The 22,572-nt window shown below is 42.6% G+C and overlaps 3 protein-coding genes across 7 annotated transcripts; all 3 read right to left on the bottom strand.

The window, feature by feature from the left end:
* Window positions 1-13: 13 nt before the first annotated feature.
* LOC146581970 (transmembrane protein 182-like) lies at window positions 14-7,014 on the bottom strand. Its single transcript, XM_085247836.1, has 5 exons — window positions 6,701-7,014; window positions 3,879-4,002; window positions 3,258-3,356; window positions 912-1,049; window positions 14-595 (listed from the first exon to the last, which is right to left on the bottom strand). Exons 1-5 carry the CDS (start codon window positions 6,872-6,874, stop codon window positions 375-377), a joined length of 756 nt encoding a protein of 251 aa, XP_085103962.1. The 5' UTR covers window positions 6,875-7,014; the 3' UTR covers window positions 14-374.
* Window positions 7,015-7,332: 318 nt separating this feature from the next.
* LOC146581969 (sodium/hydrogen exchanger 2-like) lies at window positions 7,333-19,209 on the bottom strand. 5 transcript variants are annotated; one of them, XM_085247815.1, is made up of 14 exons: window positions 19,113-19,209; window positions 13,956-14,214; window positions 13,444-13,666; window positions 11,623-11,863; window positions 11,297-11,547; window positions 10,980-11,197; window positions 10,698-10,894; window positions 10,523-10,612; window positions 10,139-10,209; window positions 9,823-9,960; window positions 9,624-9,720; window positions 9,379-9,504; window positions 8,881-8,944; window positions 7,333-7,755 (listed from the first exon to the last, which is right to left on the bottom strand). In XM_085247815.1, the coding sequence occupies exons 2-14, from the start codon at window positions 14,200-14,202 to the stop codon at window positions 7,571-7,573; spliced, it is 2,148 nt and encodes a 715-aa protein (XP_085103941.1). In that variant the 5' UTR covers window positions 14,203-14,214; window positions 19,113-19,209; the 3' UTR covers window positions 7,333-7,570. The 5 variants fall into 5 exon arrangements, with proteins under 5 accessions (XP_085103941.1, XP_085103928.1, XP_085103934.1 ...); XM_085247802.1 differs by having other exon boundaries at window positions 19,102-19,173; XM_085247808.1 differs by having other exon boundaries at window positions 9,379-9,501; window positions 19,102-19,173.
* A 763-nt stretch (window positions 19,210-19,972) lies between these two features.
* LOC146581968 (uncharacterized) lies at window positions 19,973-22,104 on the bottom strand. Its single transcript, XM_085247794.1, has 2 exons — window positions 21,876-22,104; window positions 19,973-20,925 (listed from the first exon to the last, which is right to left on the bottom strand). Exons 1-2 carry the CDS (start codon window positions 22,042-22,044, stop codon window positions 20,255-20,257), a joined length of 840 nt encoding a protein of 279 aa, XP_085103920.1. The 5' UTR covers window positions 22,045-22,104; the 3' UTR covers window positions 19,973-20,254.
* Window positions 22,105-22,572: the final 468 nt, after the last annotated feature.

Genomic DNA, 22,572 nt, shown 5'->3' with positions numbered 1-22,572 from the left:
TCCCCAAGCCTCCAGTCCACCCAGCCATTCCTGCCTCCCACCTCACTCTGCTGCAGCTAAACACACTTTGATCACGCGCCAGAATCAGGACACAGCTGGTTCACCCGTGCACTTCTCACCGTCTGCTTATCATTTGTGGCGATAGTAAAACATGGCAGCGATAACATGTTTAAGTAAATAGTGACATTTGAGGAGAAATTAAGCAAAGTGGGAGACAGACAGAAAACTTCCAGGAGACCCAAAGCAGCGGCAGTCTTTCCTGTATTTACATCCCAAAAACACGCTAATCCAGTCAAGTGCAGGACATAAAAAAGTCAGGCCTCTCCACCACCACCCGCTCCCCTCCTCTCCACCCTGTGATCCAGGCGGGCAGGTCACTTGCTGGCATGAATTGCACGGCCTACCAGCAAGAAGACCAAACCAGAGATGAGCTCCAGGGGCACTCCGGCAGCCGCCACCATGAATGACAGGCCGTAGAGGACTGAAACCTCAGCGTTCGGACATGTTTCCCCTCTCTCCTGAAGGATGTAGCTCTTCACATCCACCACCTCCATCCACAGGACGTAGAGCAGAAGCGTGAACAGGAACAGGCAGGCTGCGGAGAGAGACAGTATTAGAGAGACAGACACAGAGGCCGTCAGTGCTGTGAGTGGCTGCAGAGGAACGCAGCTCCTCTTCATCTCTACTGTTACCACGGCGGCAGTGTTTACTGCTGTCGTTATAGTGACAACACTGCAGAGTGACATCTGCTGCTCCGCGTGCCGGGTGTGTGTTTATCATGTGACAGGTATGAACAGCTGACAGCAGCAAAGGCTGCAGAATGAATGTGCGTCTGTGCATTCGTCTCTTATTTCACGCTACAGTTAGGACTTACACACACATAGATGCACAGGCAGCAGTCTATATTTTACCAGCAGCTAAGAGGAAGGCCCCGCCCAACTTGTAGAGTTTGTAGCTGATGAAAGGAACACCACAGACCAAGAGGAAGCCTCCAGCCAGAGCTAAGACGAGTCCGAGGATTATCAGCACGGTCCAGAAGCCCCGAAACACTGCAAGAAACACAAGCACAGCAGTGGAATCCCATAAGTGTTCTGCAAAGAAAGGGTGTTTTTGCTCAGGTTTTCAGTTTAATCCCAGCCCCTTGGATTCATTTGCTGACCGGTCCGCAAACAAGATGCTGAAGCCCAGGTTGCTCCTGTCGGCTGGCGAGTCTTGCATTCCTACCCAGGAATTTTGTGTATGTGTGTGAATGGAAGAATAGGAAACACATTGCAAAGTGCTTTGTAGAGCTGCCAAGGTTAAAAGGATGTCATATAAGAACGGATCATTTACATGTAAGAAGCTAAAGTCAGCATCCAGTTACTCTGGCTCTGAGAAAAAGAAAGCAAGAAAACTGCTCTTCCACATCAGTCATTACATGTTCATTTTGTTTGGTTTCAGTCACAGGAAGGCAACGCTGGTTCTGATCTTTTGCAAGAAGATTGGAAACAACCAGCCATCTGTAGATGTGGTTAAATGCTGTCCTATTTAACACACAAATAGAAGAGTGTTTCCCATCTTCCCATAAAATGCTTAGCAAGAAAGCACAAAAAAGTATTTCCCAAAATAGACTGTTCCTTCAGGCTGGTCCTTTAATAACTTCGATATGGTCCTGATACGTTTAGGCTGTAATATGAGCACTTTTTGACTGAATAATAAATACCAGATTAAGTATTTCTCTGCTAAATCTTTACTGCTGTAGCAAAGATGGGATTTACTACTGATATATATGTGGGGACCTACAGATGAGGCCAAAATTATTAAGCGTTGCTTCTTTTAACGGATCGAAGGAATTTGTTATACAAGTGTCAAGAACAGGAGTGAGGAGTATCCTCAATAAATTCCAAGAAACCCACAGAGTACAGAACACGCCTGGCAGTGGTAGGAAGTGAAAGATTTCAAAGATTCTGGAAAGAAAACTAGTGAGAGATGTTTCTAGAGAGCCCAGAATAACTGCGAAGACACCCATGAATGATTTAGCCAAGTTGGGAATTGTAGTCTCAAATGAGACAATCACTAGAGCCCTGCACAGGAATGATGCGAGATTGGAGACCAGGAAAAACTTCACTTCTGCAGAAGACACGCCTTCAAGCCAGACTGCGGTGTGCTAAGGACACCCTAGAGACAGATAATGCACACTAGAAGAGCGAGAAGAGGAGATAAAACTAGAGCTCTTTGTCCACAGACACTTTGCTGATGTTTGGAGAAAGTAGTGAGAGTTCTACATCTCAAAGGACAGCGTCCCCACAGTGAAACACGGTGGTGGGAGGATCATGATGGGTGGATGCTTCAGTGGGTCTGGAACTGGGAATCTCATCAAGGTGGAAGGAATCATGAAGTTTATGTGAAGATTTTAAAAGCATTCAAAAACAAACCTGAGTCTGGGTCGTCTCTTTATCTTTAAACACAACAACAACCCAAAATATGTCGCTCCTGGGGAACAACTACCTCCAGAACACCAAAGTAAATGTTACTGACTGGCCAGTTCAAAAAAATGCAAAGCCCTGACTTGAAAATCACTGTGGGATGAACTGAAAACCAGGGTCCCTGCTGGAAGACCATCAAAATCTGGAGAGCATGTGAGACATGTTGAAAACTACAACAAACGACTGCAGGCTGTTATCCAGCAAAAAGAGTAAACGACTGACTGTTAGCATCGAGGAGGTAATTATTTGGAACCTGGTAGTTTTTGTGAAATAATTTTGTTTCTATGTGCAAAGCAAAAATAATGTAAGCATCCAAAATAAAACAAGGATGTTCGGACAAGCTGTGCTAAAAACAAGTTATCGCTCTGTTAAACAGCATTTGGGAAATACCCATATTTTTATTCAAGAGTAAAAAATATTTCTCAATCATGTATCAAAGATTTGTATCAAAGATAATTTTACCTGAAGTTTAGGAGTGAGACTACACCTTAAGCACTCCTCTTCTAAAAACCTGTACCTGCTCCAAACACCTGTCTGTTCTCAATTTTAGGTCCCACCCTCCCCGTCTTTCTCTCCGTTTCCCAGATAGGCACTTGGTGTATCCGGCATCCTCATATCAGTCTTCTCCAAACCTCTGCCTCTCACCCAGCTGGCGTCAAATAATCTATCCACGATTATTTGTACATATTTTGTTGTTCATAAAATGTCTTGCATAGATTTGACCTCACTACTGAACAACAGGAAACAGAAAGACGTGTGTCCATGCAGCATATATTTGAGACTGTGAATTACCTGCTGTGGGGTCATAATTTGGATGAGGGACTTGTCCAACTGCAACCGGTAGCGGGAAGAGGTAACCATGGATGCAAACCTTAGACTCTGGCTGGTTTGCTATAGTTAAAAAAATGAGAAAGGTTTACAAAAATAATCACTCAAAATAATGGGCAAAGGTCTATAACCACAATAAACAGCAGACATATTAAGGCTTACACATAATTCAGTACTGACTTTATTGTTGCCTTTTATTTCCCATCATTGACTAGATTTTCTAAAAGCAGTGTCTGAATGAGTGGCAGAAGCACACTCAGCTATCGGGCCACTTGAATAACAATATGCTCAATGGTTGTTCTGGATTTCTTTTTCAATTCAGTGATGAAACATTAAGTGCAGCAGAAAATAAAAAAGACACAAATGCAAAATGCAGTCGGGGGAAAACAAAAAGCCCCAAAACACCCCATAAACAACATATTTTAGCAATCCTTTACATTTACTGTCATATATGGGCATTTTTCTTTTCTGCACTTGTAGCATGTCAAGGAGACCGCAGTGTTGAGCAAGGGACACGCAACCACATTGGACAACTCCCAAGAAAACCTTGCTCAGCTTAACTAGAGGAAAGTTTCGCCTACGTACTGAAGAGAGTGGCCAGCACTGCGTGCGTCGTGGGCTCCACCTGAAACGCACAGCGCCAGAAAAAGCCCTCGTGGTGCAGCGTGAGGGAAGGAGGGGAGGTACTCGCTTCTTCCACCAACAGCGTCTAAGAAAAAGAAATGGAAGACAGACTGACATCACACAGATAGATGCTCGAATACCTAAAGATGGATGAATCCCATTTTCTGTCAGCGCTGTCAACACGTCTGCGCTCGCGGCTCTGTGTGATTCCCTACTTCACTGGAGCCATGGCATCAAACGTGGTTCTGATTATGGCCTGCTGGTCTGTGAGGTTTTCGAGGGGGAACTTATATTCTCTGCTCGCTTGTCAGAAATATGATTGATGGTGCCGAATAACACAACAACTTTAATCATCCTGTTTTATTGAAAATGAAAGACTTTGTTTCTGTGATGTTACGGAGGAATTCACTGGGGGATTAGCTTTTATAAATATATCCCTTACGTTGCACTCTTTGAACTTTCACACAAGTGCTTCATGGGAGAATAAACTGGAAAATTAAAGGGCCACTCCACTGATTTTACACATGAAGCTCAGCCGGCTCGTCAGTGAGAGTCCTACTCGCCGTGTAAAAACAGTCATATCAAGGTGCCACAGTTTTGTCAAACCTTACCCCGAACCGCTTTTATTTTACAGCTGGCAGTCGAAGTGATGGACCAAAAATATAAAATTTATGAAATACACTCAAATTTTCAGCAGCATGCTGATAGCAGCAAAAGGTTATCAAGGATGTCAGTGTGTGATGACTGGGTGGTCCACAGCTGTGGTCCAGACTGAAAGATCTCAACATCTGGGTGGATTACTCTGACATACTCTATATAATCCCTGTTTTTGTCTCCTATTCATGAAATAATACCTCGGCTGCTTATTTGCTTAATATCAGCATGTTCATATTTTAACCAGAGCCATGCTCGTCTTCACAAAGATGCTACTGTAGTGTGTATGATGGGATGCTGTGTCACAAACTCTGGATGTGAAGTCAGAATGTAGGTGTGTAATGAGCAGGGAGGGTTTGATGAAAGGTGCATTTGGAGGTATTGTGGTAAGATCATAAAGGCCACTAAATACAAACTACAAGTCCACATGTCTCTTCTAACTCCTCTCCTGCACACTTTACAGAAGTGCAGTCACCTACAACAGGAAGGCCAAACATAAGGTCCGGGGGCCAGAATCAACCCGGCAACAGCTCCAATCAGGCCCACTGATTTTGAACCTTTAACTGTATTTTCATACGTTTTACAGCTTTTCTGATGAAGACCTCCAACAACTCGTAAAGTACCAGTGAGGACAGTGCAGGGAATGAGCAAGCTGAACTTTTTCTGTACTTTTGCGAATTTATCATGTGGAAAGACTGAGGCGTGCTGTTTAAACTGCACTTCTTGTTCTTATATTGAGACATCTCATGGATTTAATGTTTGGATCAAAGTCTTTACACTGACAGAAAGGGGAGTTTTACTGGTCCAGTCTATTTAAGATCAAACTGGGCTGTACTAACCACTATGTAAAATGAGTTTAGACATCCCTGGCCTCCCACACGTTTGGTCAGAGTGTAATCGGTTAAAAAAAAATGCAGTGGTTTCCAAATCAGGAAGACTTCTGATAATGATTGTCAGTCAGCAACTTTTACTGGATTCACAAATGCAAGACCTTTGCTATGCCATTAAAGAGACAAAAACATATTTTTAAAAAACACTCCAGTTGAACTTATCTAAGAGGCAAAGTGGAGAACTGTAGCCTGACTGCTTTCTCTTGCAGGCCAAAGAGGTTAAGAGTCCTCTGCCCTGACACAGTTAAAAGTCAGTACCTGTGTTGGTATGGAAGTAGATTAATAATAATGGATTGTATTTATAAAGTGCTTTTCAAGGCACCCAAAGCGCTTTATAATTCCACTATTCATTCACTCTCACACACTGGTTGTAGCCACAGCTGCCCTGGGGTAGACTGACAGAAGCGAGGCTGCCATATTGTGCCATTGGCCCCTCTGGCCAACACCAGTAGGCGGTAGGGTAAAGTGTCTTGCCCAAGGACACAATGAGCAGGACAGAGAGCCTGGGGATTGAACCGGTGACCTTCCAGTTACAGATGCGCTTCCCAACCCCCTGAGCCATTAGTGAGCATTACTCAGGTAACCAGTAATGCTGACCAGTGGATTCAGGTTCTGGAGCAAAATATGCTGCATTGCAGTGTCTTGTTTCAGGGAAGGTCTTGCTTATTTCAACAAGATATCAGCAAACAACGTTCTGCATGTATTCCAGTATGGGTGGAGCTGTTGCCCAGTCAAAACATTTGGAGCAAGAGAGGTTCAAACTGCTGGGCAGCTGGAATCCTTACAAGAAAGAATAACGCTACTGCCACGTTTCAAGAATTCGATATTGCAGCAAAGCATCTGACCCAGCTTTTATGAAACATGCCGGTAGCATCAAAATCTAAACTTATATTTTTTTCTTTTAAAAACAAAATCCCTCTGCTTCAACATTTGCTGTTTTCCTTGTTCTAGTTTTAATTAAAACTCATATGTTCTGTGATTATAAATGTGTTTTGCACAGCCTCCCAGCTTCTTTGGAAACAAGGTTGTAAATTGCTTCAGGACATCTTTAAATATCTTATAGTGGCACAGCAGCGAGTCCACAGCACCTGATCGGGTTTCCCCGTTTATTCTTTTTGTGGTTTTCACGTGTGACCAGTTAAAAATAATATTTTCGGTTGCTGTTATTGAATTGATGTGTTTTGATGGAAGTGATCAGTGATTGCTTACAGTATGTTAGGAATCGCACTTCTGTCCTACCTCAGTCCTGTTGGCATCTTTGTCCCCCATCGGTGTCGTTTGTGTTTGCCATCTATATGGTCCGCAGTTGTCGCTTGCGACCAGCCAGTAGTCAGTACCAAATGCCAGGAAGAAACACAGAGTCCCTATTACCCCAAAAATCCCCCCAGACAGGGCTGCAGCTCCCACCCTCATAACTCCGGCCTTTACCCCGCTTTAAAGTATGATTCCTCTTAGCTTTTAGTCTTCAGGTCAGTGACTCCTTACTTGTGTCCACTCTGAAGGCTGTCTGCCCAGTCCCAATCCTAAAGAACATGACCAGCCTCTCTCAGCCACTCCCTGGCATGCTGGGAGCTGTGAGGAAAAAAATGCTACAGTAACCGAGCAGGTCAAACAGAGGGAGGTGGGGGGACAGGAGTTATTTTAGGACGCAGTAAGCCTGTCCTCGTCAGATTACCAGTGTATGTATTTTGCTGTGCATTTGTAAAGGAAACAAGGAGAGGAAAGATTGGCGTGAGGACGGTGTGGGCAGCAGGTATCAGCATTTATGACTGCGAGGTATTTGTAATGTTGGTGTTACTCTGGGAATGGTGCTTTGAAAATGAATTAGGCTGGAGATGCAAGAGTTGTTCAAGAGGTGAAACATAGAGCTGAGAAAAGCTTTATTGTAGCCGGCAAATAAATAAATAAAACCATTAAATTCATTTTATGAGGAATTTACTTGGGATGCATCCATGAAATTGCTGAAGACTTCTACTAGTTCTGCTTTGCACCTCACAACTCTGTGCTTAAAGGAATACGAGGTACTTATCACTTCAAATGATGGAACACGCTGAGTTCTTTGCTTTCATATGTTTTTCTCCCTCCCTCCCCGTGTCTCACAGTCTGCATTCATTGCTGCTTCTCATTCTCCAAAACAAAGCTGAGGTGTTTCCTGGCGGTTCTCTCCACGGTTTCTTGATGTTTTGGAGAGACTAGGTCTTCTCTAGCAGCTTTTGGATCCATTGATCTAGTCTGAGCCGGGCCAGCTGAGTCTGAGGAGTCCAGGAGAGTGGATCGTGGGCTTATGGAGCACACTGCCAAGAGGGAAGAGGGTGAAGTGAGCTCAAGAGTCACAAAGTCAAAAAAGCTTCTGGTCAAAGATCAGGAGGGAGAGAAATACTAATAAGCTGTTTGTTTTTTTTCCCCCCTTTCTTTTCTTTAAGTTAGAGCAGAAAGTTTGAGAGACAGCAAACACACAGTTAAAAAACTGCATGAATTAAAACACAATTTTGCAGAAGTAGACAGGATGACTGAGTTTTAATCTTACGTACTAACTAGCAAGAAAAGCAAAAAGCCTTTAAAAGTAAAGCTTTCCATTTGTTCAACATAAGTTTGATAAACAGACATTTGAAAAAGAAAGTGGTTGTCGGACTCTATGCGATCACATAAAAAAAACAAAGTGCACCCTTATTGGTTCCATATGAGGGGAAAGTAGCAGCCTTAATTCATAATTTTGGTCATGTAGCCTGGAAAGTAGCAGCCTGGAGAAACTGCAAAAAACCAAAGAGCTGCATGTCCGACTCCACAGGCCTCAGTTAGCATGTTAAATGTTAAACTTCATGACAGAATGGTTGGCGAGATAAGTTATGGCTTGTTTTAAAGTGCCAGGAGAAAAAACGACCATGGCAGCATGGTTTAGTTTTGAAAAGCTGCATCTGAACAAACAACTTCTGAAACAATGTCATTTGGACAGACCAACAAGACCGAATTTGAGCTGTCTCACCATCTTGCAGTTATTGAGTTTAACTCAGTGCACCAAAGTCATCTAGAGTCAAATATAATGCTATCTGAGAGCTAAAGTTTGGCTGAGAGTAGGTTATTTGGCATGGTAATGATCCCAAACATCGAGGTGTTACCATGGCTGAGCCAAAGTTCAGACATCAGCTTCATTAAAAACTGTGGTGGGACATTCAGAGAACCTGCAAAACCGCAATGAACTGAAGCAATGATGTAAAGAAGAGCAGGAAAAATGTATTGACAATGATGTGAGAGACTGATAAGGTCATACAGAGAATTAATGATTCAAGTTATTGTTACGTAAGTTGGTCCTACAAGCTGCTGAATCATGCAGAGGACTTGGCTGTTTTTTTTATAGGACTGCATAGAGTCCTGTCAAGACTTTCTGTTTCACATGGCTGTGCATCTGGCTGCGTCTTTACCTGTGTGAGATCTGCTAAGTCCAGTTCTCACTCTCTGTGGCTCACTTAGCCCACCATCCTCCCCCTGCAAAAGTAGAAATACACAGTACAGCACCATGGAGGATGTTCTCTACTCTGATACCGACACTCCATCATTCACGTAGAGTTTAAACAGATTCCTAAACTTGGATGCAGTATTTCAACATGAATCCACCAAGCCACAGGTGTCGAACTCCAGGCCTCGAGGGCGATGTGTCCTTGATCCAACACAGCTCATTCAAATGGCTAAAGTACCTCCTCAATAAGTCTTGAAGTTTTCCAGAAACCTGGTAAGGAGCTAATCATTTAATTCAGGTGTGTTGATCCAGGGTGAGATCTAAAACCTGCAGGACACCGGCCCTTGAGGCCTGGAGTTCGACACCCCTGCAACCCTGTGAACTTACTCTCCTAACCATTCAGTCTTTTTAATTCTGTTCAATAAAACTCGAACATGAGGAAATGCAGGTAGTTTGCATGCACCTGAAAGTGTGTGATTGTGTTGTATGAGTATCTTTCTCCCAGACTTTGGTGTCTGTAAAGGGGCTTCCTTGTTCTGTCCACCGATGTGTCCTGGTGCAGGGTGTGTCTGCTGTAGGCTGGTGTCTGCTGGAGTGAGGACACATGCATGAGCCCAGAAGTGTGGAGCTGAATTATACACATTGTGCAATTTCTAAGTTATAGTAGCTGGAACTAGGAAATAGCTAACAGTGGCATAGAAACTTTACCTTGTTGTTGAAGTTTTGGAGGTTTCTTGAGAGGATGCGCCTGATGCTTTCCATCTCCTCCGGTAGCAGAGGTCGCCCTTGGGAGCGAGGATCCACTCTAGGTTTTTAGAAAATCCTGATTATGGTCATGAACCTTTCTTCCGTTATTCTGGGAACTTTAAGGACAAACACTGACACAGTCCAAAAACCATTTTCTTACATCGGCGGGGCCTCCTCCTCGACTCCCCTCTGCTCCCGTCTCTCCAGCTCCTGGTAAACTCTGAGGATGCTGGAGCTAGCCTGGCGGTCGTTACGGATGAGGAAACGGCGAAGGTACTTCTTGTTGAACTGCTCAAACCTCACACACACACACACACAAGCACACAGATGGCAATACTGTGACTTGTAGAAAATGTGCATAGTGTTTGCTGCCACCTGCTGGTCATTTCATATTTTATCTTTTTATATGCACAACAAACGCTTTATGATAAAACACAAGCAGAAGGCAAAGTAACAGTTAAACACGGAAAACTAACTTGTCTTTCCAGTAGTGCTGCCCCCAGTAGCCAACCACATCCTCTATACCTGCCACCAGGTGATCTATGAGCTAACAACAAACAGGATTATTTGCAGATAACTTCCAAAAAATGATATCCTTTGGAAGTATTGAAAGAAATTCATGAAACAGGCTGCTCTCTGTGCACCATCCACTTCAGTGCATCCTTCAAACATTGTATGCTTTGCATAGGAAAAAACCGAACTCACCTTGTTTCCTTTTGGTTAGTAAGCCTTGCTCTTCTGAGATCATAATCCTTGACAGTCTTTGCTAATTTACTGATATCTAAAAATCAGTAGTGTCCAGAGTTATCTACAGCCCTATCACAAATCCACACTTAGCTGTGATTCCTGTGATCTCTCACCCTGCTGTGGATCTCCTCGCTGAGAGTAGGCAGAGCTCTCTTCTTCCTCTTCACATACAGTAGCTCCACCAGAGGCTTGATGGTCATCCCCTGCAAACCAGACTCAGAAAATAAAATCCACCTTCAAACTATGACAAACTTTTTTCCTTACAATTCACGAACATGTTTGCCCCACCTGTACAAAGACAGTAAAGAGAATGACCACGATGGTAGTGGTGATGAAGAGTCGTTTCTTTGGGAAGTCATCAATCAGGAAGACCAGGGAAAAACAGATTGCCCCTCTCAGGCCACCGTAGGCGATGATGAACTGGTCTCGGAAGGTCACGGCGTTCCTCCGGAGCTTGTTCACAAACGCGGTCAGCAAAAGCACGCCTTTTAAGAAGTGAGAAAGAGTTTAGATATCCACTTTGCTGATCTTGTGATATAACTTGTTTTAAAGTGCGGGGAAGACTTATACCCGTGGCCCTCCAGATGAGACAGAGCAGCAGTGTAGAGCACACAAACGGCCAGCTCCACATGTGGATGTCCTGTATGGTGGACACTCCCAGGAAGGTGAAGATTAAGGTCTCGCTCACGCTACTCCACATCTTCAGAAAGTACTGGATGCTGGTGTTGCTGCGCTCCGACACATTTGCTTCCACGTACTGTTTCATTGTAGCAGCACAGGTCACTATGCTGCAGGGCAGGGAAAGGGGAAGCAAAGTTAACTAATGTTTATACTAATGTGTACAATTTGTGGTCTTTGGGATTCAGATGATTCTGAGCAGCACTCACGCCATGATCCCAGAGAGGTGAAGCATCTCTGAGGTAAGGTAAGACAAATAGGAATAGAGGAAGACAAAGAGCGGGGCGATGACTTGGGCCCTGGAGGTAAAACGTGAGGTGAGGGCTGCCAGCAGGCCGAAGAAGAGACCTACACACAAGCCCCCGATTCCGACCACCACCACCCTGCAGCCCCCCAGCAAAACATCCAGCCCTGACACTGATGGCAGACGGAGGAAGGACTCAAAAAGCTTGTAGAGCACCTGAGAGGAAGAAACGTCTATGAGTATCAAGTGTTTCATTTAGGTACCTGAAACACGCACCGCTTCTCTCCTCACCACAGTGACAGCGTCATTGAGCAGTGACTCTCCGAACACCAGGATATGCAGCTGTTCGTTAACTTGCATCTCTTGGAAAACAGAAAGCACCGCCACTGGGTCTACAGCAGCGATCAGGGAGCCAAACAGCAGGCAGTGGAGCAGAGAGACATCTCCTAGTGAGCTCTGAGCCAGCAGGCAAACACCGTACAGAGACAGGCCGATGCCCAGGACGTTCCACAAGGTCCCCAGCACTGCATACCTGCACATGCACAAGAAACCAGCTTTAAGACACCTGCTCCAGGTACCTTTAACAAATGCTCGATGAATATCTGAGTTTAGCCACTCAGGTCCACAAAAATAAGCTCAAAATATGACAAATGTGGTAATGTTTATTTTGAATATTCAATGTGATTCCTAAGTTCATGGTCAGTTCTTAGTAATCTTAGAGTTCTTCCTCCCTCAGTGTCTCGTCTTCTTCTGTGTTCATTCAGCCTTGTCTTCACGTTGTCTTCATGTCTTGTCTCTGTGTTTTGTGTTCCCCTGTCGGTCATGTCTCCAGTGTGTGTTAGTCTTCTTCTCTGTTTTTATTGTACTTCCTGTTTTATTTTGACAGTCTCTCATCCTTGTACAGTATGTTCAGTTTTACTTCCCCTGTCCTATTAGTCTGTATAGGTTCCAGCTGTGTTTACAATTGTTGCCCATCCTCTCGTTAGTTTCTAGTTTATCTTTTATTAGTTTCTATTTGTTATTGTTTTTGTATTTTATTTCAAGCACCGTGTTACAGCACATGAAACTGCCTCCTTTAGTTCACTCCCTTTGTTTCATCTGTCTGCCACACAGCCATACATGACACAGAGGGGTAAAATGATTATTAGGTCTCCTGCTGAATTTGTAAGTTCACTCACTTACAAAGAATTGAAGAGTCTCTATTTTTGTTGCAGATAAATACAACCAAATAAAACCAGTACCGGTACCCCAAAAAAAAGAAGATCTATCCATAACCACGGGAAAAGAACCAGGGAAACCAAGTTAACAATAAAAACGATTTTAAAAAAATAACAATAAAAACCAATAAAACCCCTGAAAACCATAAATTTCACACCCAAGCTTCAACTCTTGCAGCCCGGTACCAAACGGCTCATGGACCGATACCGGTCCATGCCCCGGGGGTTGGGGACCGCGGCTTTAACCCATTCCAGTCAAACAATCCTGTGACTCTGTGGGAGGCAGAAATCTGGCTGGGCTGTAGGAAACCAAATACTCATTTCACTCAGTGACATGCAGGGATGTTTATATCTTGGTTCTCTCCATTAAAATAAAACCGTCATAAAAATTAGAGACTGTCCAATTCTTGGTACACGATCAAAATGATGAATTAAGCAGGAGATCAAATAATTATCATTTGGATGTTTCAAATTTCAACCCTGAGCCTGAACCATGAAATAATTGCCACAAAATTCAATTGTTTTTGAAAGTAGAGCATTCATTAAATCATTTGAAGAAATTTAAACAATAAATAAATAAAATATAGATTTCTGTTTGTGAATTTCAATTTGTATCATATTTGGTGCATCATGACTTCTTTTTTTTGCAATTTATTCTTTTGAATTTTTATTTTATATTGTGTAATTTACACTGATGATTCAGACGTAGAGGTAGAAGAAGGCTTTAAAGGGTAAAACCAAAATAAAGAGTCTAATTCTGACTTTTAAATCAAACTCTTTCTACTCATATTTTATGTGGAAATGGCGTACTTTCATTCTGTTCAACGCAATCTGCATACGAATGCCTCCACACACACGCACACACACAAAAATCAAACATTTTAAAGCTACCAACCAGAGGATTGTACCAAGGTTTTCAAAGAACAGCCTGCCTGGCAGGAAGTATCCCGCATCTAACACGATGGGTGGCAGCAGAAAGAGGAAGAAAGCATCGGCGCTGAGAGTCGGTGGAGCAGAGTGGCGCACCCCATAGATCACACCTCCAACCAGGAGGCCCACCATGATGAGGACGCAGCTTTCGGGGACAACTGCAGGGACTCGACCTGACCAGTGAAAACCTGAGGGAATGAGAAACGGAGAGGGAGTAAAAGGAAATCAGCAGGATCCGAACTTTGTGGAGTTCTGACTAAATCGCTCTGTAGCTATACCGAGGGAGGACTACTACCATTGTACTCAGATAAACTCTTTCATTGATAGAACAGATTGTTAACTTGAGGTTTGGTGTGAGTTTTAAAAAATCCTGGAAATAACTAGAAATGTAGAAAAATAATAGATATTATATACATTATATTATATATGAAAGAATCTGGCTTCTCGTGGATGAGTGTGAGCACAACTGAGGCTTACCCAGCTTGGCCAGTGAGGCCAGCATGATCCACAGCACGATCTCAAAGGGAGCCTGTACGTGGTGATAGTCCATGCTGAACACCCTCAGAGCCATGGGTAGATCCACAGACAGGCTGCCATCGCTACTGTTGGTGCCCAGCGAGGGAGGCAGATTGTGGGGCAGAGGGCTCCCATCGGGAGAGGTCACAGCCAGACAGCCCAGCAGACTGGCAGAGAGCAGCAGAGAGAGAGTCCACAGAGCAGTCATCCTGCAGCCATGCTGGGACAACAGCAGAGAGAGGCAGAGAATAGGAGTGGGACTATGGAGATGGGGGGTGGGGGCGAGACACACAAAACAACCTGACTGGGACTCATGCAGCCACTAATGTGCACAGGAATCCCTGAGCTAGCAATGATACCAGCAGCACAGAGCTCAAGGGGTGTGTCACACACACAGATGGTCTCATCAGCAACTCAAAGAACATTACATCCATTTCCTGAAAATGAACCCTAACTGGAAGCCAAAACAAAACCCAAAATATGATTATTTCCATTACAGGGAATTGCTTTAAGTCCACAATATGTGCCTGTGTACACACATTTGTGTCCCCACGGCATAAGTAATGCAAGTACACATGCACAAGATTCAGCCAGGGTATTAGCACTGATGGTTTGTTGTGCACAAAGCTTAGATAGATTGCAATAATTGTTAATATATTTTGTTTACCTAGCAGAGAAAGGGCTTCTCCGATAATGGACTCATTTTCAGTGTTTGTTCTCATGCTGTGGTAGCAGTGCTTCATTTGGTGGAATTTGTGTTCTGCTGTGGCTTATTTGATTTGCAATCTTTCATTTCAAACAAGCAACTTATTGTTGATGCGGCATGTTGTGATTATTGAAATAGTTTGAATTACAGTTACAAATATGTTGCCTAGTGGTGAGAAAAAGGCTTTAATTATCAGCCAAGACAGTATCTCTTCCTCCCACTGGCTTCTTATTAAATTCGGTTTATCGTCTTTACATATTTTATGCCAATATGCGTGCAGTCCGTCAGTTCCACTGCAAACACAAGGATCTGTGTCAGAATAAGCCTTCCACTGTATAAGTGCACAAAAATAATTGGTTTAGTGAGTTTAGTTGTACGGGTCATTTACACAGAAAACAAACAAAAAGTTAAAAATATGTTGCTTGTGTGACTTGTTCCCTTTTCCAAAATGTTAGGCAGATGGCATGTGATTTTTTTTTTTTTCTGTTGCTTTAAAATCTGTTTGTGCTTCTGGAAAGTTGTTAGTTGTTCTTCTCCAGTCCAAGAGAACATTTAAAAGCTAAGAGTTGTTTTGGTTTTTTTACACACCCTCACTACCTCAGTGATTTTGCCCTTCGTCCCTTCTTCCCTACAAGTGAACTCACTGAGGATCAGACCTCTCCACCTCTGATTAACACACAATGCCTGACTGCAACTTCTGGCCATGTTAGAAAACAGCTGGAGAAACTAAGAAGCAGCAAGTCCGTTTGTGACTCTAAGTCATATTTACAATCCGAGTCTGAAGCAGGAGAAGATACCATTGAAATGGAAAAAACATCCTGTTTGATTCCTCTACTGGAGAAGTTGACAAAGTCCAAACTTACTGACTATCAACCTGGCGGACTTCAAATCGCGTGTGAGGAAGGTGATGGGAAGACATGTCAGTCCACGTCAGACCAGAGATGAAACATCTTGACCCTCTGCAGTTTACACACAGTCCATCATCTACATGCTGCACAGCGTTTAATCATTTTACACGATTCAGCCACTGATACAGACAGAGGAGGTAATATCAGTAAACACACCCTCCATCGCATGGATTGCTGACAGACAGGCGTTGCTCCGCCCAATCTCACATCCGTGGACTGTGCAGTTATTCCTGTTCCCCTTGTTCACCTTAGACTTTCAGTACAACTCCAACTCACGCCACCCTCAGAAATATTCTTTGATCCTGGAGTGGTTGGATGTAAGTAATATATAATCAACTAACTTGCCATTAATGTATAAAAATGAATGTACACTGAACAAAAATATAAACGCAACACTTTTGTTTTTGCTCCCATTCCCCATGGGATGGACGTAGAGACCTAAAATTCATTCCAGATACACAATATAACCATCCCTCCCAAACAGTGGTCACAAATCAGTCCAAATGTGTGGTAGTGGGCACATCTGCTATATTGAGATAATCCATCCCACCTCACAGGTGTGCCACATCAGGATGCTGATCTGACATCATGAGTATTGCACAGGTGTACCTCAGACTGCCCACAACAAAAGGCCACCCTGGAATGTGCAGTTTTTTGCGCTATTGGGGGTCTGGGGACCCAGAACCGGTCAGTATCTGGTGTGACCACCATTTGCCTCATGCAGTGCAACACATCGTCGCATGGAGTCTATCAGATTGTCAATTGTGGCCTGTGGAATGTTGGTCCACTCCACTTCAATGGCTGTGCGAGGTTGTTGGATATTCGTGGGAACTGGTACACGCTGTCGTATACGCCGGTCAAGCACATCCCGAACATGCTCAATGGGTGACATGTCCGGTGAGTATGCTGGCCATGCAAGAACTGGGACATTCTCAGCTGCCATCTGCCCTGAACAATGTGAACCATGATTCATCCGTGAAGCGCACACCTCTCCAACGTGCCAGATGCCATCGAATGTGAGCATTTGCCCACACAAGTCTGTTACGGCGACGAGCTGGAGTCAGGTCAAGACCCCGATGAGGACGACGGGCATGCAGTTGAGCGTCCCTGAGACGGTTTCTGACAGTTTGTGCAGAAATTGTTTGGTTGTGCAAACCAATTGTTCCAGCAGCTGTCTGGGTGGCTGGTCTCAGACGATCTTGGAGGTGAACCTGCTGGATGTGGAGGTCCTGGGCTGGTGTGGTTACACGAGGTCTGCGGTTGTGAGGCCGGTTGGATGTGCTGCCATATTCTCTGAAATGCCTGTGAAGACGGCTTATGGTTGAGAAATGAACATTCAATGCACGGGCGACAGATCTGGTTGACATTCCTGCTGTCAGCATGCCAATTGCACGCTCCCTCATTGCTTGTGGCATCTGTGGCATTTTGCTGTGAGACAAAACTGCACATTCCAGGGTGGCCTTTTGTTGTGGGCAGTCTGAGGTACACCTGTGCACTACTCATGATGTCAGATCAGCATCCTGATGTGGCACACCTGTGAGGTGGGATGGATTATCTCAATATAGCAGATGTGCCCACTACCACACATTTGGACTGATTTGTGACCACTGTTTGGGAGGGATGGTTATATTGTGTATCTGGAATGAATTTTAGGTCTCTACGTCCATCCCATGGGGAATGGGAGCAAAAACAAAAGTGTTGCGTTTATATTTTTGTTCAGTGTAAATTCTATAATACATGATTGGGAATATCAGCACAAACAAACATTATAAATTCGGATCTTTCTAACAAGGTTTACTTTTTTTTTCCTAAATCCCTTTTCATTCATCTTTTACTTTAACAGTAGTAACTTAAATACCAAGTTACTTGTTCACAAGAACATTTAATGACACAGAGTCACTGTTCATCACACCTTACACATACACCTGTGCTATAAGTAGAGATGCCCTCTCATCTGAGTGTTTTCACTATGTAGTTTTGTATTGCAAATTCATAAGAATAAAGCTACTAATTCTTAATTAATTTAATCACTTCATTAATTTTATTTGCTTAGAACTCAATTTAATTATAGGACATGTAAAGCCATGAATGTTGTGTAATGTAGGTGTACACACCTATAAACGGTGGAAACTGTCTTGTGTATCAGACTTGACTGAGAGCCTCCTGCCTGCCGTCCGTCCTGTTTCAGGTCAGACAACTGCTCTGAACTGACTTGAATCTAAATTTCTAATGTTGCCTGTGTGCGAGCCTAAATCAGGTATGCCATTTTAATTCAGTTATTAAGTTGCAGATAATTTAGTTTTATGTTTTAAAAAAAATCTATTTTCAGTCATGGGTTTTCATATCACTTGATTTTGCTAAAGCATGAATTAATGTCCTGTAATCCCTGTAAACAGCATGCATCATGGATACCAGTACACCACATCCTTTTGATGATGCCGGAACCTGTTAAAGTTGAATAGCTTCCACTTTCTACCACAGGACCTTATATAACTCCTGCTTGCTTCTGCCTTTACTGAGGTCTAATCAACCAGCTGAAAACACTTGTGTAATTACACTGGATAGGGCCCCTAATAAGGTATAATGTTATCAATGTGAAGTGGGGAAGTGATTCAAAACATGAGGTAGCCTACACTGCTCAGGGATACCTCTGTAGTAGTTGGTATGTGGCAATATTAGCTTTGCTAATCAGAAAAATTAAAAAATATTTTAGTAAATAAATTGTGTGATCCTGAACAGGCGTGAGTTATGAATAAGGACTTCAAATAGACAAAGAGAGGGCAAAAATGATTAGAATAGCATGAATACTGGGCCAGAGTGAATAATAAATACTTGAAATAGCTAGCTAAACGTATAGCTAAAAACAGCTGAAACTGTTAGCTAACGGGCTGGATTAACATATTGTGAAACACTAAACTGACGTTAAATAGCATAGCAGAAAAAAGTAGTGGTAGAATTGTTTCATAGTTAGCTAAAAAATAATGATGATAATAACAAGTTAGCTACAAGAATATCCAAAACATTTAACCATCATTGACATAGCATTACCTTTAGCTACGCTTAGCTAAAGGTAATGCTAAGCATAATCTGAAAGTCATTGAGAAGTGGTTTAAATAAAAATTAATTCATGATGAAGTAAAACTCTTAAAAATGAATTGATGAAAATGATTATAAATTTGCTGGTAATGGACAGATAGTAAAATACAAAGACTGTAGCTCAGAGCAAACTGACCAAAAAAACCCACGGACTGATAGTTTGACTTGGTTGAAACAAGTGTTAAGTTAGACTGGGTTCAGATGAACACATTTAACAACAAACATGAGGTATTTGAATCCATCTCAATAGACTTCAAGCTTATATCAGATGAAACATAATAACTTAATTTCCTCTGTTCACTCGGTTTGGGACTAATACATCTCCCACAAGTTAAATCTAATTTACCCCTGTTCTTTGTCTTTGTATTCAATTTTTAGATTAGCTCCTCTAAATTACCTTGGATTTACCTGCCATAATCTCCACACAGAGGCTACATATAACAAAGCCTGATCACACTGCCAATTCTAATCTATTAATTACAGGATAACCTCAGTTAAATCTCTGTTTTCCATCTCTTTTCACAGATGAATAGCATGCCTTAGGCTTCCAAAGATTATGTTGGTGCATGTTAATGAATTACCATTAACCTCACTGCAGGATGCCTACTTGTGAGGACGATTTGTGTTTTCTCTTAGCAGCCAGATCAATCATATTTCTTGAGACTGCTGCTCTGACAGTTGATGCCAAAGCTAGAGTGATCTTCGGGTCCCTTTAAACAAAAACCTAACCACTACTAATAATAATCATGGTGGAAACAGCTGTACTAAAGCCTATTCTCTAAACTTAACAAGGTAACATCTTTCTCAGGACTACAGGAAGAACCTGCTTTCTCCTATTCCTTTATCTGCCAGCGGAGATCAAACTAGGTGATGTGTATACACCCGTGGAAATCATCATGGAAACCTAATCAGACACGTTTGCATAGAACTGGTCGATAACATGTAAAGTTTGTGCTTGTGTTAAAGGGGGGCCTTGTCGGTGGGGTTGTGTTTAATCTCTGTTGCTAACATGCCAGCATTATCACCTTTTTCTCCTGACCTCTATTAGATATCAGGCAGTCCGAAGGCTTTTTGTAATCACACTTGAATCAATTATTTGGTAGCAAAAACCTTTGCACACCATATTTTTTCATAGCGCACATAAATGTCAATATCCAGCCTTCTGCTGTCTAAGTAAGTAGATGGGTACAAGATGGCTTTACAGGTGTTGGTAAAAAGCAACAGATTAATAAAACGCAGTTGTAAACAACCACAAGCTGATACTTTGTTATATCTTGCTTTATTATAAATCAAACACTTAACACATTCCCAACTATAAGTCAGTAAAATACATTTGAATGTATAACAAGTAGCTCCCCGGTGGTGTAATACTCAAATCTAACAGAAGATGGCATATGAAAGCAACTAAGTTTCAGGCATCTTAAGCAAGAGAGCAAGGCTTTGTATAAAAATAGCACTGATATAGTGGATACAATTGTGTGTGTGTAAACTTGGGTGTGAAGCACTGAAGCAAAGTCGTCTAGGTCACAATATTTAAAGCTTTTGCAGGATCATTGCGGATGAGGATTTTCCGCCTCTGAAATCCTCAACACTGGGGAGCTGAAGTTGGAGGAGCAGGGCACTAAGTTATGGGTGTTCAGATAACTAATTTTACTGCTGCTGTCTTCTGTGCTTTCTTCCATGCATCCCAGTAATGAGTCTGGCCCCTCTGACTGGCTGCTAGGCTGCGGCGGGGGCACCAGGCCGTGCAGGAGGCTGTTCCCCAGGTGGGAGTTGCACCGAGCTAAGTTCTCAGTTAGATGCTGCATGTACACCTCCTCCAGCTGTTTCTCCAGCAGCCCGTTCAGCACCGAGTTAGACATGGGCTCTAGCCCCGATCCAGGCAGATCCAGGCTGATGTTCACACTGTCCCCCATTGCTAGATAACCCTGGTCTGGTATGGATGGTACTGAATTCTGTGGCTCTTGCTGGGCTGTGCTTGGACAAACTTGAGAGATGGGAGACTGGATGCAGAAATCATGCTGGCTGACAGCAGTTCTCAGTAGATTGTGTGTGATGCGGCCTGAGTCAGCCACCTGCAGGTCTGGATACTGTTCCAGCAAGCTACAGTCTTCTATGTAAAGGGGGTACAGGTCAGTAGGGATTGAGAGGGCTACACGTCTCTGAGGCACCACTTTGAGAATCTGGGGTTGGCTGGAGTTTAGATCTTCCTCTATGATCCCTGATTACAGAAGAGAAACTGGTTACATGCTTGCTTACAATTTTTTCCCCAATATGAAACCAGATAAAGGACAAATGATTATTTACAAATGGATTGCTTCTTATTAGCTATATTTAATTATTTAATACAGCTGTTAAATTATTTAACCAAACTACAATATGGGTATTATTAGTTTTAGATTCAACAATTTTTTACCTTTAAAATATCATAAATCCACTGTCACCTGTACCACACTTTATTCTATTACGTTCAAAAAAAGGTTATAATAGTTAAATAAAAAGAGAATAAAAATCACACCTTTGAACAAAAAAAAACTCGAAATGAAGTGATTTTGTGAAGAAAAATAACTAAAATAAAATAAAACAAAAAGTATAGAGAATATATTCATAGTTTGTTAGTTTGCTAAAATTTGATCAAAACTTGCCTGACGATTCTTTGACAGAAACATTTTGGGTTTTTACAAGACTGTGAGTTCACTGCTTTCAGAAGGTTCTGTGTTTTTCGTGTAGTTTCTGTACTGCTTTTCCTAAATCTAACCTCTGACATCTGCCCTCCATACAATAAGAATTCACGAAGACTAAAACTAACACAAACTAACCTAAAACTAAACATGTTCAAACTATAAATAAATAACCAGAATGAGCAAACTCTGCCTGGAAATGAACCAAAACTTAACTGAATTAAGAGAAAAAGCTTTTTGTTGTGAGGCGTTAGTTCTATCAACTGCACCACCAACCATTTTAAACCAGTGACTGTTGATGTGTGTGTGTTGGTAAGTTTGCATTTAACAAAAAGAGGAAGCTTGTTAGTTAGAGGGAACTAGACTGCAGCAGGATACAAAGTTACTGCATAAACCCCACTGCAGAATAACTGTCTGTCACACTAATATGGGACAGTTGTTCCAACATGTTTTGTTGTTTGTAATCGCAAAAAAGGCTTCTTTTTTTTACCTGCTTCTGCTGAATGCACCCCTGGGACTGCAGAGCTCGAGTCAGAGCGAGCACAGTTGGATGGATCAGCACAATGACCACTTGTCTGCAATCTCCTTTGCTTGGAATTGGAGGCAAACTTTCTCTCCTCCCTGTACACCAGCAGTCTGAGAAAACCTTCAGCCAACATGCCCGCCTAGTAACTGGCCTTCTTTTTCCTCTGCCTCTTTTGCTTCTTCGGTCACTTGCATGCACTAATGGCACTGCGTGACTGTAAGTGCGGTTATAAAGATCTCCAGTCTGGTTTCACTTCTGCATATAAGAACTGCCCCCTCCACCTTCCCGCCCCGGCACTTCCTTTATTTAATCTATAATCGAAAATCTGAGTTAAAAAAATGAGAACAGCTCATTTTTACATAACAGGATAAGTTAACATCGTCAGGTTGAGGAGCAGGTGGTATCCTGCTCCGTTACTTAAGCAAAGGAAAAGTTCAGTTCAAGTAACAGTCATTCATTCAAAGTCAGAGAATAATTATATTTAAAGTCTGTGGAAAAGTTTATATAACGTGGCGTTTAGTGGCTAATAACCTCAGAATCAGACCCAATTCAAAGAGTAACAATCAAAATAACTCTGCTGTGATAAACGAGGTAGGCTGTTTTAGTTTGAAAAACAGCAGTCTGATACAATTTCGTTTCGTTTTCCTTGAAACAGTTATGT

Source organism: Mchenga conophoros, linkage group LG2, assembly GCF_057382185.1.
Source record: "Mchenga conophoros isolate Kocher_MC1m ecotype Shallow Benthic linkage group LG2, M_conophoros_male_GT1.1, whole genome shotgun sequence".
Taxonomy (NCBI): domain Eukaryota; kingdom Metazoa; phylum Chordata; class Actinopteri; order Cichliformes; family Cichlidae; genus Mchenga; species Mchenga conophoros.
This window is presented reverse-complemented; position numbering and strand designations above follow the sequence as displayed.

Excerpts from the sequence above, each read along its gene's own strand:
- LOC146581970 (XM_085247836.1), bottom strand. The coding sequence starts at position 6,874 with ATGAGGGTGGGAGCTGCAGCCCTGTCTGGGGGGATTTTTGGGGTAATA. Across the intron at positions 4,003-6,700 it reads AAGATGCCAACAGGACTGAG|ACGCTGTTGGTGGAAGAAGC; the intron begins GTAGGACAGAAG and ends TCTTTTTCTTAG. Across the intron at positions 1,050-3,257 it reads AAATTATGACCCCACAGCAG|TGTTTCGGGGCTTCTGGACC; the intron begins GTAATTCACAGT and ends TGTTTCTTGCAG.
- LOC146581969 (XM_085247802.1), bottom strand. Across the intron at positions 9,505-9,623 it reads TCCAAAACTTCAACAACAAG|CAGACACCAGCCTACAGCAG; the intron begins GTAAAGTTTCTA and ends TCCTCACTCCAG. Across the intron at positions 7,756-8,880 it reads ACTTAGCAGATCTCACACAG|TGTGCTCCATAAGCCCACGA; the intron begins GTAAAGACGCAG and ends CCCTCTTGGCAG.
- LOC146581968 (XM_085247794.1), bottom strand. The coding sequence starts at position 22,044 with ATGTTGGCTGAAGGTTTTCTCAGACTGCTGGTGTACAGGGAGGAGAGA. Across the intron at positions 20,926-21,875 it reads GGTGCATTCAGCAGAAGCAG|GGATCATAGAGGAAGATCTA; the intron begins GTAAAAAAAAGA and ends TTCTGTAATCAG.